Source organism: Vitis riparia, chromosome 6 (genome assembly GCF_004353265.1).
Source record: "Vitis riparia cultivar Riparia Gloire de Montpellier isolate 1030 chromosome 6, EGFV_Vit.rip_1.0, whole genome shotgun sequence".
Lineage (NCBI taxonomy): Eukaryota > Viridiplantae > Streptophyta > Magnoliopsida > Vitales > Vitaceae > Vitis > Vitis riparia.
Genome location: NC_048436.1, coordinates 22,082,332 through 22,096,656, shown reverse-complemented (window position 1 = coordinate 22,096,656; position 14,325 = coordinate 22,082,332). Strand labels below are relative to the sequence as shown.

Genomic DNA, 14,325 nt, shown 5'->3' with positions numbered 1-14,325 from the left:
TGATGTCTCATGTGTTTGAAACAATGTGTCCCTTTGGGTGATTCTAAGAATATGTGATTCTGAAATTTGTATCCATAAAAATTCCTTAAGTGAAATTGAAATATGCTCTTGGGAAGTTAGAGTATGTTAGTTGATCACGTAATAGGAGAATCAAAGACTTTATAATTATAGAGATAATCTTAAGATATTGATAGTATTCACTTTATTAGATTATAGACAAGATCTTTCCAATGTCATTGCAACTTTGAACAAAAGGCTTATGAATCCAAAAGAATGAAAATGTCAGCTTCTTCAATATTAATATTGCATGCATGTTGAGAAAGAAAGAAAGAAAGAAAGAAATGGGTTGCATATTTAGATCCCAAATTCTATTCAATGAGCTGCTTTTAGAAAGATATTTATGGGATCATTGAGAGAAACAAAGAAACGAGGATACGTGATTGCTGATGAAGAAGAAGACCAACAACAAAACGTGGAAATATCACTGATTCTTGTTATATATATTAATTTCCACATCATCAGTCACTTCTTATAATTTTTTTTTTTTTAGATGTGTAGGATAATCTTTTATATATTAATCTTAGTTGTCTGAATGATAAATAATCATATTTTCAAGATGACTTATTTGATAAATTATTTTGAGATTCCTAGTATTAGTACCAGAAATTGAGGTACTAGAATGTTTTGATATATCTAGGAGCTCCATTTGTGCCATATACATGTAGAGAAAATTGTCAAAATTTTAAACTAAAAAGTATTTGATGATTTAAAATTTTCTTAACCATTCATAAAATCAAGCTTTATCACTTCTGAGAAACAGCAAGGGAACTCATGAACACATTAAATCTTGTGTTAGATGTTTTCCATCTCTCTATTTTTCTTTTCATTAGGTTATTAATGGTTTGTTTGTTACTCTCAACAAGGTACAAAGATAAATGACAAAAACAAAGAAAATATTATATAAACAATATTCAAACAAAAAAAAAATGGAAAGAAAGAAAAAAACTGCATGTATTTACTCCTATATGTCAGAAATTGCTATAACATTAATGACATGCAATATTATACCACCAGGTAATACACTCATATAACAACACTACTATGTCCAGGAAACCCAGCATATATAACTACTACTATAGCTGGCGGCGGTAGTTGTCATTCATGTTTGAAGACATCGGTCCAACATCGTTGTCATAATTAATCATAGGATATAAACCCGTGTTTCCATAATCAGTTGAACTGAACCCAGGGACGTTGCCAAATAGTTGCATCCAAGTCAGGGACATTGCCAAAGTCAACAATATTCCCTGCATCAAAGCTGCTATTGCCAAAAGCGACATTCATTATATCAAAGTTATCTATTGACCCTGACCTCCAAATTCATTCCCAACAGTATGTAGACTGATGAGTAGTGGGCAGTGGCATCAAGACACTAGGGTCCATAATAGGGAATTGGGTGTTGCTTTCTAGAGCAGAATGATCATGTTCTTGAGGGGTTTGGAGAGGCATCTCGCTGCTATTATAATGGTACTACTCCTCATATGGATTATCGGCCTCATTAGGATTAGGGTCAAGCTCAAGTCTTGGAATCTTAGAGCTTGATGAGCTTGATTCATCAAGCCGAGACTCATAACGTGATCTTTCAGAGATCCTTTCGTCTTTCCTATAGACTCTGCATACAACACAATCATCCAACTGCAACAAACAAACAAACAAACAAGAAACGTTATGATATATATTAATCTACAAAAGCGTCTTAACATAAAACATAGGATAAATGAATAAAGGACTTCATATATACGCTCATATCATTGACACCAGTTCTTCTTGGAGGCTCTGGAGGTTCAGAAACTCTGAATTCATGCATGATCCATTTCGTTTTGACTCTGTAAGGAGCGCTTTCCGGTACCCCACATTTCGCTCCTCAAATTTGATCTCTTTATTAGCTTCGGTGGCCTTCCAATATCCATCTCCAACTGACCTATCGGGACGTTGCCCATTCCGATATTTTCTGTCCCTTGGAGTGAAGTAGAACCATTCTAAAACCCTGCTAAAACCATAGTTCAAAACGACTTCGCAAATCATTTAACCTTAAAAATAAAAAGCAATTCCAAATAATACTAAAGAGAAGAACCTGCAAGTTCCTCGGGATTATAAGCATAGACATTGACCTCTATTATCTTCTTTGGTGGCAATGGTTGATGATCAACCTTCTTCCTCAAGTAGAAAACTATTATCTCTGCATCCGCGGGATTAAATCTATATCCTGGTGGTAAAGAATTAAGATGAAAAAGCTCTCCACCTTCACTACTATTATTCTGTACTTGTGCTTTTTCCTCTACTGTTTGTAGACTCGCATCCTCACCAAGTTCTGAAAGATTCATTTTATTTGAGACTGAGAGTGAGCCTGACTTCGGGTTTTCTCCTTTCATGTCTCTTTCCAGGGCGGTTACTTAAGACTCAGCCTGAGTTTTCTCTACTTTGTCTTCTCCTTCTACGAAAGATACCATGGTTATTTTTATAATTGGTTGGAATTCACTTAATTAGATATGATGTGTATCTTGTTATTATTATTATTTTTCTAATTTTAAAATTTAAAATTTTAATTTTTAATGAAAATTTGTGCTTATCTTATATCTTTTCTTTATTATCATTATTTAAAAAAAAAAATGATGGAGATAATGATTCTCTTTTAAAAAAAAAAACAAAACTTGATTTAGATAATTATTATCTTTTAAAATAATTTAAGTTTTCATTCTTAATTTATTCAATAAAAATAGATTTAAATTAAAATCAAATAAATGCAAAAAATTGGTTTGAATTAATTTGTTTTTTTATCAAAATTTTAAACAAAAATTTTTCTTTAAAATAATATATTATTGTTTTAACGGTTATTTCAATTTTTTTTTTTTTTTAAATTACTATTTGAAGATGATATAAGTTTTTCATAGAAAAAATTTAATAAATCGTTCATGTATCATGTATTTATTATTCTATTCATTAAAGTATTCATTGTTATATTAATTATAATTGATTTTTGTATGAATACTTATTTACCAAAATAAATGTTAAAAATCATTATATATTTATTTTATATTTCACATTTTAAAAAATCTCTTATTAAAAAATTGTCTTTTTTCACATCCTTTCATTCCCTAAAATGACTTTTCTCCTATATACTCAATTCATATCCATTCATCCCCTTTATATGATTTTTTTAGTTACCATTCATATCCATTAATTCAAATATCTAGATGTAATTAATTCAAATGATGTTTGTTTTCTCCAATGATAATCTACATTTTATAAAAATTATCATAATGTAACTAAAATAATTTAAATATCTTCATAAAAAACTTGAATTAGATAAATATCCTCTTTAAAAAATTAATGATAATTTACTCTCTTTTTTTATATATAAAAACTAGATAAATACATTTTTTTTTTAAAAGTACGTACATCTTTTTCTATACAAACGCTTTTATTATTTCAAATTAGTAGTTCATATAATTTTTTTCTCCAAAGTACAAGCTACTCTTTAAAAAAATTATCATAAATATAAATAATAACTCAAATTATTTTTATTCTTTCCAAATATTATAATGAATCCGAATTCAATAAATAAATAACAAGTATAATTATCACTATCTTTACCAATTCAATGGCCCACTTTAGGATGAAAATTAAGATTAATGCAATTCAATGAAATTGAAAACAAAAAAAAAAAAAAGATATAAGATAAGCACAAATTTTCATTAAAAATTTAAAAATTAACAAGATATACATCATATTTGATTAATTGAATTCCAACCAATGACAAAAATAAATAAATAAAAAGTACAAAAAAACTATTAGTTACCTGACTATAGAAACGTTTTATTGGTAGACTTCTTCTTCATTAATCAGGATTTACAACTAAAAGATACTTAGATCCCTTAATCTTTGGTTTTTATTCCTAATTAGTTTCTATTTAGTTTAAGAAATAAAAAATCCTTAGAATTATTTTATATTTTATTTTATTTATATTCCTAATCAATTTCTATTTAGTTTATGAGAATAACGGATTCTTAGGATTAGTTTTTATTTTATTTAGTTTTTATTTCTATTTTAGTAGTCTATATAAAATAGGGAGAGGGTAGTGAGAAAGACATGACAAATTATTCTCAATAAAAAAAAAATTGATCTCTCAATTCTCTCAATTGCATTATTCTCCTCCGGTGTCATAAGATCAAGTATTCTTCTTTATTTGTTTCTCTCATTGATTTTTATCTTTTTTATTTGTTTCTCTCATTGATTTTTATTAAGGGGTAGTGTTTGTTTCACAGAAGTCTTGGTCTTTCTTTGTTTCTTTCTCAACGAAGTCAGCATTTTGATTCTCTTGAATTAGTCATTTTGTTCAAAATCGTCATGTCTACATCCACATTAGACGCATGGTTCTGTTGTTTGCATTGCAAAACTCGCTTTGCTCCTTTCAATGGTTTGATTAAGGTATTTATATCTCTACCGTATGTGCATAATTTTAGCTAATGTATTAACATACATATTACATTGATATTATTCTTGCAGGAACTTGCTTCACATCGGAGTGGGGAGAAGTGTTGGTTCCTCTTTCGTGATAATGCGTAAGATTTTGAATTTGAATATTGCATGTGTCTTTGTTTTGAAAATAATATTGCATGTTTGTTTACAATTGGCCGGGTCCATAAAATATATATATCATATGGCATATGGCAGTGGCTTGATGAATGTGAACTTTGAAGGAAGAAAGGCAATTGATCAAGCTCCAACTAGTGTTAAATCTGTTGAGGTTAGAGATGGAGGTCATACAACTCAAACAGATATGGCCAGCATGTACTGTTCTAAGTGCAGTGCTCATGTTGGATGGAAAATAGTAAGAATCGTCATTCCCTTGTTATGGATTTTGTTTTTTTCCATGTATAATCTTAAGGAATGCATGCATTTTTTACAGGTTAAGGAGAGCAACAATCACCCAATAGTCCATCAAGGCCAATACATAGTGCAAAATCATATAAAGCTGTGATGGATGTGGCACAAGCCTGAATGGGATGCTTCTGCTGACAACTATTATAATTGATATCATTCGTTTCTTTTCCTATTCATTTATTCAGATTGTTGTTTCAAATGGGTCATGTACTAGTAGGAAATAATGATATGCCGAATTTAAATTAAATTGTGGGGAATTTTTTGATAGATTAAGTCTAAGGAGTTAGTCCCGGTAATAATGTATATATGGAAAAATATTAATGGACATTTTAGTCGAAAAAACTCTAAAAAATTATAAAGAAGTGAAAATAGATATTTTGAAATTATTTTATTACAGAAATTAATATATTGTAATATAATTTATCATATTTAATAATATTATACTTTACTAGAGGTAGAAAGTTCTACCAGCATGTAGAGATATGATATCTAGTAGGACTACTCAGACTAGTTTGGAGGATTGTAGAGACTTGTAAAATCTTACATGTAACATATGCCTAAAACATTATATGATCATTATAAATTCACTAGTTTTTTATGATTAAAAAAAATTCCCCTAGTTATTAAGTCATTTGTTCATTTCTAAAAACTCTAGTTTGAACATATTTAAATAAATATTATTCAACAACAATATAATATGGCAACATTTTTTAATAATATGTCTGACTTAAAAATAAATTTAATATTAAAATTATGATCTATTTAATTTATTCAATGATATAAAATAAAAAGAAAAGTGAATTTTGACTCACTAATTTGAAAAAATATAAAACAAAGAACATCAACTTTCATAAATCAATTTTATCTTCATTTATTTAAAAATATTTTAAAATATATGCATTTTTTCATAACTCAAAGAATTATTTTCTTAAATACGCTTTTACTTGATAATATTAAATAAAATTATCCAAAATTAGTTTATCATTTTAATTTGATACAAGTGTTTTAAAAATAAATAGATTTTCAAGTGATAAATAAAATATTTCTAATCTCATCTTCTTCTCATTAATTTAATAAAATTGAATAAAAAAAATTTTAGTTGACATCAACAATAAAATAACAAAATTTTTTAATTAAAAATAAAATTAAAACTAAAATACATAAAAATTAAATACAATTAAAAACTTAAAAATTTAAAAATAAAATATTTACTTCCATTATATTTTCAACTTTTTTCTACATATTTATATTTTCTATTAGAGTGTTTTAATTAAGTGAAAGTTAATATTTTATTTTTATAATTTTAGTTTTAAAGTTTTTTTAGTTCTAATTGTATTTTTAATTTTAAAATTTTCTTATTTTATAAATCTCAAATGGTTCTCACTTAAAAAAAAAGTTGTTAATTGGTATTATTAAATGTAGAAGTAATAAATGGCATTGGAATGACATGACAAGGTTTTGGATATGAGATATGCACCAAACATCCCTTTTGGGACACAATAGTGCCCAAAAACATGCTTGGAAAATGAAGAGAAATCCGAATTTAAACGAAAAATAATGTCAAATTCTTGAGCATATTGTAGTAGCCCATGATCATATAGCCTAAGTGATCATCAACATGAGCATGTGAAACAAAGTTGGAGGAGGAAAATCCCAATGACGTGTTATGCAGCAGACACCATCCCTTTTGGGGGCATTGGCGAATCCGGTTTTGGGAGGTACCATGGGAAGTTCTCCTTCGATACCTTCACATACGAGAAGGCGATCCTAAGAAGAAGCTTGCTTACTGAGTTCTGGTTTAGGTTTCCTCCATGGAATGACTTCAGGTTGGCACTCACCAAGTCAGCTTACAGCTTTGATTACTTTGGATTTTTGCTTGTCCTCTTGGGCTTGAAGATATATTCTTAATGAACATAGAATTTACTGCAACAAATCTTGCAAACTACATGTGATATATGCCTCTCTTTGTCATGATCTCAGGCTTATGGGCCTATCCGGTGAAGCAATTATTAATTATTATGTATAATACTGTAATCGGTGCAATTCACCATATGAGACCAATAATCCATGGTTGATCTCAATTGGTGTCCCACAGAGCCAAATATACTCCGCGATCAACCATGAATATCTTTTATAAATTCATGATAATTCTATTACATAGCCCTGCCCAGATAAAAAAAACAAATAACGTCCCAACAATATTGGATTCACTTAATTGCAGATCAACCATGAATATCTTTTATAAATTCATGATAATTCTATTACATAAACATGGAATTTTTAAAGTAAAAAAGCTACCATACATACGAAAAAAGGAAAAAAAAAAACCAAAATAACCCATCAAATTTATTCTACATATTCTGTAGATGGGTCTCTTAATGGTTTAAGTAGGTTTCTTCCCGATCCATGAGCATACCAAAGTCATAAAATGGTCTATGCAGGTCCAACGCCACCTTTACTAAGAACATCACCCAAACAAAAAGGAATAGCCAGCCAACTCGTGGAGTCAGGATCAAAAACATTGAAGTTACAGCAAGGGCTTCACTCAAGAACTTAATGTTGTCCAAACTAGCGAGATGAGCATTGATTTCAATGTTGAACCTTTCCTGAATGGTAGCTGTCATATAATATACGAATACCGCGAAGATCATGATTCGCATCGCCATATGATCTCGTGTGAACAGAGAATCATTCTTCCAATCATACTTGGCAGCAACAAGTGTCACCATAAATTTGAGCAGATCCAAGAAACTGTGATGACAACGATTTATCACATGAAAAGAAAACACAATAGAACAATAGACAATAGAGATTAGACTGTACTTACTTGTCCGTCATATCAGATGACGAGGATAACAGTATTTCAGACAGACAAGGCGAAGGCAACAGCTCACAGCGAGGATAACAGTAGGAGAGCACAGTATAAGCTCAGTACGTAGGGCGAGAGATAGGGCGATGCTCCAGGAGGGATAACACCGCTATAAGTTTGCAATGACAAAAATAATGCATTTCCACTTATTTGACGTTGAACTGTTTTTTAAAAAAGCGGACATGGTAAATTGCGTAGTGTTGACCCCGGGGTTCATTTTCATGCATTTTCTAGAGCTTATTTGGTCGGTTGTGGCACGCGTTGCCTCCTGATTGGATGATGGATAATCACGTTAATGGGTAGAGGATGCAATGGGGAAGAGACACCTATCAAGGGATATTCTGAGAAAGCTTCAGACCGTTAGAGTGAAAGGTGATTTTGTTGCTGATTCAGATAGAGGAGGTATTCTATTACGGGAAATGAGATATTTTGAGAGATGAGGTATTTCATATGCTTCTGAGAGGGAACAAATGAAGAACATTGCATATGCTTCTACAGTCGGAAGTCTGATGTATGCTCAGGTCTGCACAAAGCCTGACATTGCATTTGTTGTTGGAATGTTAGGACTATATCAAAGTAACCCAGGTTTGGACCACTGGAAAGCTACAAAGAAAGTGATGAGAAATCTTCAAGGAACCAAATATTACAAGCTTATGTACAAACGAACAAGCAATTTAGAGGTTGTTGGCTACTCAGATTTAGACTTTGATGGTTGTGTTGATTCGTGTAAATCAATATCTAAATACATTTTTATATTGGCCGGTGGAGCTATATCTTGGAGGAGCGTTAAGCAGACCTTGACTGCTACTTCTACTATGGAAGCTAAGTTCATATCTTCGTTTTGAGGCAACTTCACATGATGTATGGCTTAAGAGTTTCATTTCTGGGTTTAGAGTTATGGATTCAATAACTAGGTCATTGAGTATATATTGCGACAATTTAGTTGCAGTCTTTATGGCAAAGAACAATAAAAGTGGAAGTCAAAGCAAGCACATCGACATTAAGTATCTAACCATAAGAGAACATGTTAAAGAAAAGAAAGTGGTTATTGAGCACATTAGCACATTAGCACTAAATTGATGATCGTTGATCCTTTGACTAAGGGCATGCCACCGTTGAAATTCAAGGATCTTGTAGTGAACACGGGACTTAGTTCCCTTATGTAGTTTCTATTATACAAACTCTTATTATAATGTTTTCTCATATTGATGTGCACATTTATTTAATTTTGAGAAAATTCAACTTCATTGGACCAAGAATGAACATAGGGTTTATTCATTAAGTAATATTGACACATAAAGAATAATGTTAAGAAATGAATACACTATAATACATGGAATGTAACACTCGCTATATAGAGGATTTATCGCCATGATTCATGTATTTGTAATTTAATGTGAATAATTGATGGACTAAAAGAGGACATTAGGTTAAAGGTGTGGACCAAGTGGGAAAATGTTATCTGCTACATGTTCACAACTCTGAAATGGTCCAACACCTCGACCACGTCCTCCACCAAATCTCACTTTCGTTGCGGTTAAGGAGCCTGTTCCACAAACTGCTCATAGTGGTGGCAAATAAAAAACAATGTGGTTTGATGGGAAGCCATAGTTATATAGATCAGTCTTGGTCCCGAACTCGTCTCTCTCTGCTGTTTTTTCTTCAGTAATACACCATCTCATAAAAGAGATTAGAGCTTGGAAATCAAAGACTTCATCAACTACAAAAATTCAAAATCAATGGTTAGAGGTAAGTGACTAATCCTAAATCCTTTCAGATTTGATTCATATGGTAAAAGTTTTATATACTTAGATTGAATATATTGCATAAAATCTCACAAGAATTTCAATAATTGTCACTGCCTTGGTCTTCATGTTGTTGGGAGCAAAAACAATGATTCCCTTGTCGATGAAAGTAAGAAGGTTGTTGTAGTAGCCACCAAAGAATCTGTGAGGGTTGACTTTCCATGATCAAAGAATGTTTGCTAATTAAATTGCTGGGAAGCTTGGATTTTGCCCTAAGTGACAGCAGGTGGTTACACATCACAACTCCGTCCTATGGGGCCTTATCCCACGTGTCTACCTACAAGTACCTCCACGCGTCTGTCCATGTGGCATCACCCCAAATGGGCCACGTGTTAGCTCTTCATCACTACTCGGACAACCTCTGAGGCATCTGGAGACGTTCCATCCAAACTATTTGCGCTGTTGAAGCGGCCCACATCTCCTTGATAGCCTCAAATCTTTTCTGATATGCAAGGCCCTCGTTAGCTAACACCTGATTAGACTGATGGGATCTTTTCCATCCCCACGTCCACTTCAGTAGACAAGCACGTCAAAACTCAAGTCATCAACAAGGTTGAAAGATCAGTAAGCTATGATGCGCCATCTGACACAGTCCCTAGCTGTCCTGCAAGTATGATGATTGTCCTGTCACTACTACGCAATCATCACTACAACGGCCAGCTCAGCACTACTGAGCCCCTCTCATCTTTGAACACTATAAAAACCTTATTGTAATATAACAAAGTAGAGGACATTGTGAATTATCTCAACCACTCCCTCTCTCTCTCTCCAAAGGGTCTCTATTCACTCCAGAAATCTAACTTAAGCTTCGAAGGGTGTGTCTGGACAACCCGTCCGGACATCTTTGTGTAAGGAAGCATAATGCCCAGATTCAAGCACCAGAGCGGGACCTTTCTCTACCACGTCTAAGGGAGGAATTCGTCCCCAGTTGACCAGGTATCAACATGTCCCATAGACAATCCTCTAGGGACACAATTCCTTTCTTTCCAATTTGATTTTGGACTCTAGTTCCATATTACAAGATTCAAGTTGGTTTGTAAGCTTGGCAAGTTGGTTTGTAAGCTTGGCAATTCCCAACTCCGTATCTCCTAGGTTCCACTTGGTCCTATGATCAATATTCACAAGTTCAGATAGCACTTTTGTATTAAATGTAGGGGCATCAAATCACTTGCATGTGCAAACCAGTGGTGCAATCAACTTTGGGTTCCAGTTAACAAGGTTTTATTGCATCATGCAGCTCCTTCAAGTGTTCCCACTCAAGTTGACTCAAAAGACTCTAGTCATCAATGACATCAACCATGAACAAAACCTCAAGACCCCATTTCTATTTGATGAGTGGAACCTGACGAAGAGCGGAGCAGAAGGCATGTGTTAGTGGAGTTGAGTGATACTGAATCTCGAAGACCATGATGTTGGGTAAAAAAAATAGACACTCCTTGAGAAGACCGGATAATATTAGGCTATAGCAAAAGCTTCGGTAGAGCTTCAATCCCTGACTTCTCCACAAATAACCAACAAATTTCATAATTTTCCATTATTCTATGAACCAAAACCATTGCGTGAAAGGTGCAAAGTTGGATGAACTGCTCATTACTGATGTCTTCCGCAACTGAATCTATTGAACTAACCCGACAACAATGACCATCATTTTCATCATCTTCAAAACCAAACATAAAAATGGTCTCAGATTCTACAACCATACACAATATCTAATGTCCACATTCAAGCATCAAAATGAACTCAAAATCAGCCGAAGGCAGGATAGTGATGGAATAAACGCAAACAATGCACAATCAGATTTTATCCCCTCTTGTGAGAACCTAATAGGAATCAATTTAATAGAGTAACAACAATTCACCCAATGCAACAAGAATATGAACACCAACAATTTTTAGCGTGGAAAACCTTCCCAAATGTGAGAAGTAAAAACCACGGGACCCTTAGGCCACTTAAACCCTCCACTAATATAATCAATGGGTTACACAATTCTCTCTAGATGAAACTAGAGGTTTACATCAGTCATATATCAAGACAATTAGTCTTGGCAAATACAAAACAACTTACATAAAACAATGGAGAGATCTCACCAAAACAGAGTCACTGTTCCCGGACACAAATCATCACTGTTCCAAACTCTAAATCCAATCTCCACCGTTCAAAATGAATATCAATGAGTTAAGAACGTGCTAACCAAAAATCATCTAGATCAGACCACGGATTAATCTCGATCAAAGCTGAAGATCAGAACTGCCCGGGTGAGAAGAAATTCAACAACAAAGACGCACTGTTCACGGACTGAAACAACAACCTTCCGGAACTCCAAATCCGATCTCCACGGTTCAGATTAGAGATCAATGAATTGAAAATCTCTCCTTCAAATTTCAGGTCGATCGGACCACACACGAAGCGGTATCGGCCGTTTGATGAAATCTAGACAGTAAAGAGAAGAAAAGAAATCAGTGTTTTTCTTCTCTCTAACTGATAGAACATTGTGAAATGGGAAAATATGAAGCATGTTGTAATCATACCCGGACAAAAACCGGCGAGCTACTCATCTGTTTCTCTTCTCTCGCTGCTCTCTTTCTCTTCTGTTATTCTTATTGCTCCATACGTCCCTTTCTCTTCTCACTCTTCTTGCTCAAACACTCTGCAACCCTCTCTAAGGACCCTCCAATACCCTTTCGTCACTCCTCTCTAACTCCCCTCAACTTTTCCTCTCTCTCGTTGCCCCAGCTAACCCCCTATAACCCAGCTCTCTAGGACCTAGAGAATATCCTCCTAATCGCTCTCTAACAACCCCAGTTGTCCCAATTAATTCTTACTAATAATATGTGAATGAGAGTTCAAATTAAAATAATGATTTAATAAAATAAAAAAAGGACAAAAAATGGAGAAAAAAATAGACAAATGAGTCATAAATTTTAATTAAGAAATTTCACTTTGAGAAAAAAAAAATAGTTTTTTTTTTAATTTTAACTATATATTTTTTAACTTTATTTTATTTTTATTTTTTGATGATTAATGTGAGTCTCCCTCGGATTCTAACATCCCCGTACTCAACTTTTTATCCTTTATTTATGGGGTATTTGGTAATAATTTAAGTTGACTTTAAATTAAATCATTGAATTAAAACTTATTATTTAATTTTTATTTTAAGTATTAAGGTTGTTTGATAAAATTTATTTTAAATCATACAATTGATATATATATATATATATATATATATATATATATATATATATATATATATATATATATATATATATATAAGACAAAAAAAGGTTAAATAACAATAGCGACCATAGAGTAACAAAAAAAATTATGGAAGCAATTAGTATAAATAAGAGCAAAAAAATGTAAAATGAAAATGCGGACTTAAAACTAAGTTAATTATTTTTACTTATTACTTAAAGTTGTTTTTTTACTTTTACTATTAAGTTATTTTACCAAATATATTTAATAACTTAAATTAAGTTATTAAGTCACTTTAAGTTATTAAGTTGGCTTATTGGTAAAACTTAATACTTATTATTTAATAACTTAAGTTAACTTTAAATTAAATTATACTTAAGTTGTTGACTTAAAACTTATTACTTGATTCTTATTATAAGGATTGAGGTTATTTGATAAATTAACTTAAAATTTATTTTAAATCATCAAATTGATATATTTATCATAATAAATTATAATTAAGGTAAAATAGGTCAAGTAATAATGAAAGTTGTGAAATAGCAAAACATATCATTGAAGTAACTATGATAAATGAAGGTAAAAAGGTAAAATGAAGATGTAAACTTAAGAATAAGTTAATTGTTTTTTCTTATTACTTAAAGTTGTTTTTTACTTTAAGTCATATCATTAAATTATTTTATCATACTTAATTTACTTAATGACTTAAATTAAATTATTAAGGCACTTTAAGTTATTAAGTTGATTTCACTTAGTTGAGATTTTAAAAAACTTTTGGTGTTTAATAATGTGTGAATTTCCATCAAATTTTTCTTAGGTGATGTAGATAATTGACGTGGGCATATCAATTTTATTTATCATATTATTTTACTTTCACTGCATGTCTAATAATGTCAACTAAAGAAAACGCAGAAAATATCTTTTATAAATTTATGATAATTCTATTACAAAATTTGCGAAGTTATTAATGCATAAAAAAACACTATAATTAGTCAAATAATCTTTAGAATTTATTCCACATAAAATTTGTATTTTTAGTAAAATTAATTTAAAATTTATTCCAAATCATTAAATTAGCATATTGACCCTTAAATTTAATTAATATTTATCCTCATTGATCTTAATTATCATTTATTTATTTTTATTAATCTCAAGTAATAAATTTATTTGTTAAACATTTATTAAATATATAAGATAATTACAAAATATTTACTATAAAATATAAGTCATGGAGACGGAATTATAATTGTAAAATATACTATTATTATACGTGGATAAATAAGACAAAAAAATTTGAGATTAAAAATAAATTAACTATTTTAACTTTAATAATTAAAGTCAATTTTAAGTTTAAGTTATGATATTAAGTTATTTTATAATACTTAATTTATTTAATAATTTAAATTAAGTTATTAAATCACAAATAAAAAAAAATTAAAAGAAAAAAAATTAAATAAAAAATAGATTAAAAATTAATAAATTACTTTTATATGTTACTTAAAACTCATTTCACTTATT

General features: G+C 31.1%; 2 protein-coding genes across 3 annotated transcripts; one reads left to right on the top strand and one right to left on the bottom strand.

Moving 5' to 3' along the window:
- Window positions 1-1,530: 1,530 nt before the first annotated feature.
- LOC117917106 (NAC domain-containing protein 2-like) lies at window positions 1,531-2,384 on the bottom strand. Its single transcript, XM_034833331.1, has 3 exons — window positions 2,135-2,384; window positions 1,819-2,072; window positions 1,531-1,695 (listed from the first exon to the last, which is right to left on the bottom strand). Exons 1-3 carry the CDS (start codon window positions 2,382-2,384, stop codon window positions 1,531-1,533), a joined length of 669 nt encoding a protein of 222 aa, XP_034689222.1.
- A 1,778-nt stretch (window positions 2,385-4,162) lies between these two features.
- On the top strand, window positions 4,163-5,166 carry LOC117915535. Of its 2 annotated transcripts, none has more exons than XR_004651414.1 (4): window positions 4,163-4,232; window positions 4,567-4,622; window positions 4,735-4,891; window positions 4,970-5,166. XR_004651414.1 is itself a non-coding variant. In XM_034831102.1 (4 exons), the coding sequence occupies exons 1-4, from the start codon at window positions 4,408-4,410 to the stop codon at window positions 5,039-5,041; spliced, it is 366 nt and encodes a 121-aa protein (XP_034686993.1). In that variant the 5' UTR covers window positions 4,252-4,407; the 3' UTR covers window positions 5,042-5,166. The 2 variants fall into 2 exon arrangements, 1 of the variants encoding a protein (XP_034686993.1); XM_034831102.1 differs by lacking the exon at window positions 4,163-4,232 and adding an exon at window positions 4,252-4,488.
- The last annotated feature ends 9,159 nt before the right edge of the window (window positions 5,167-14,325 follow it).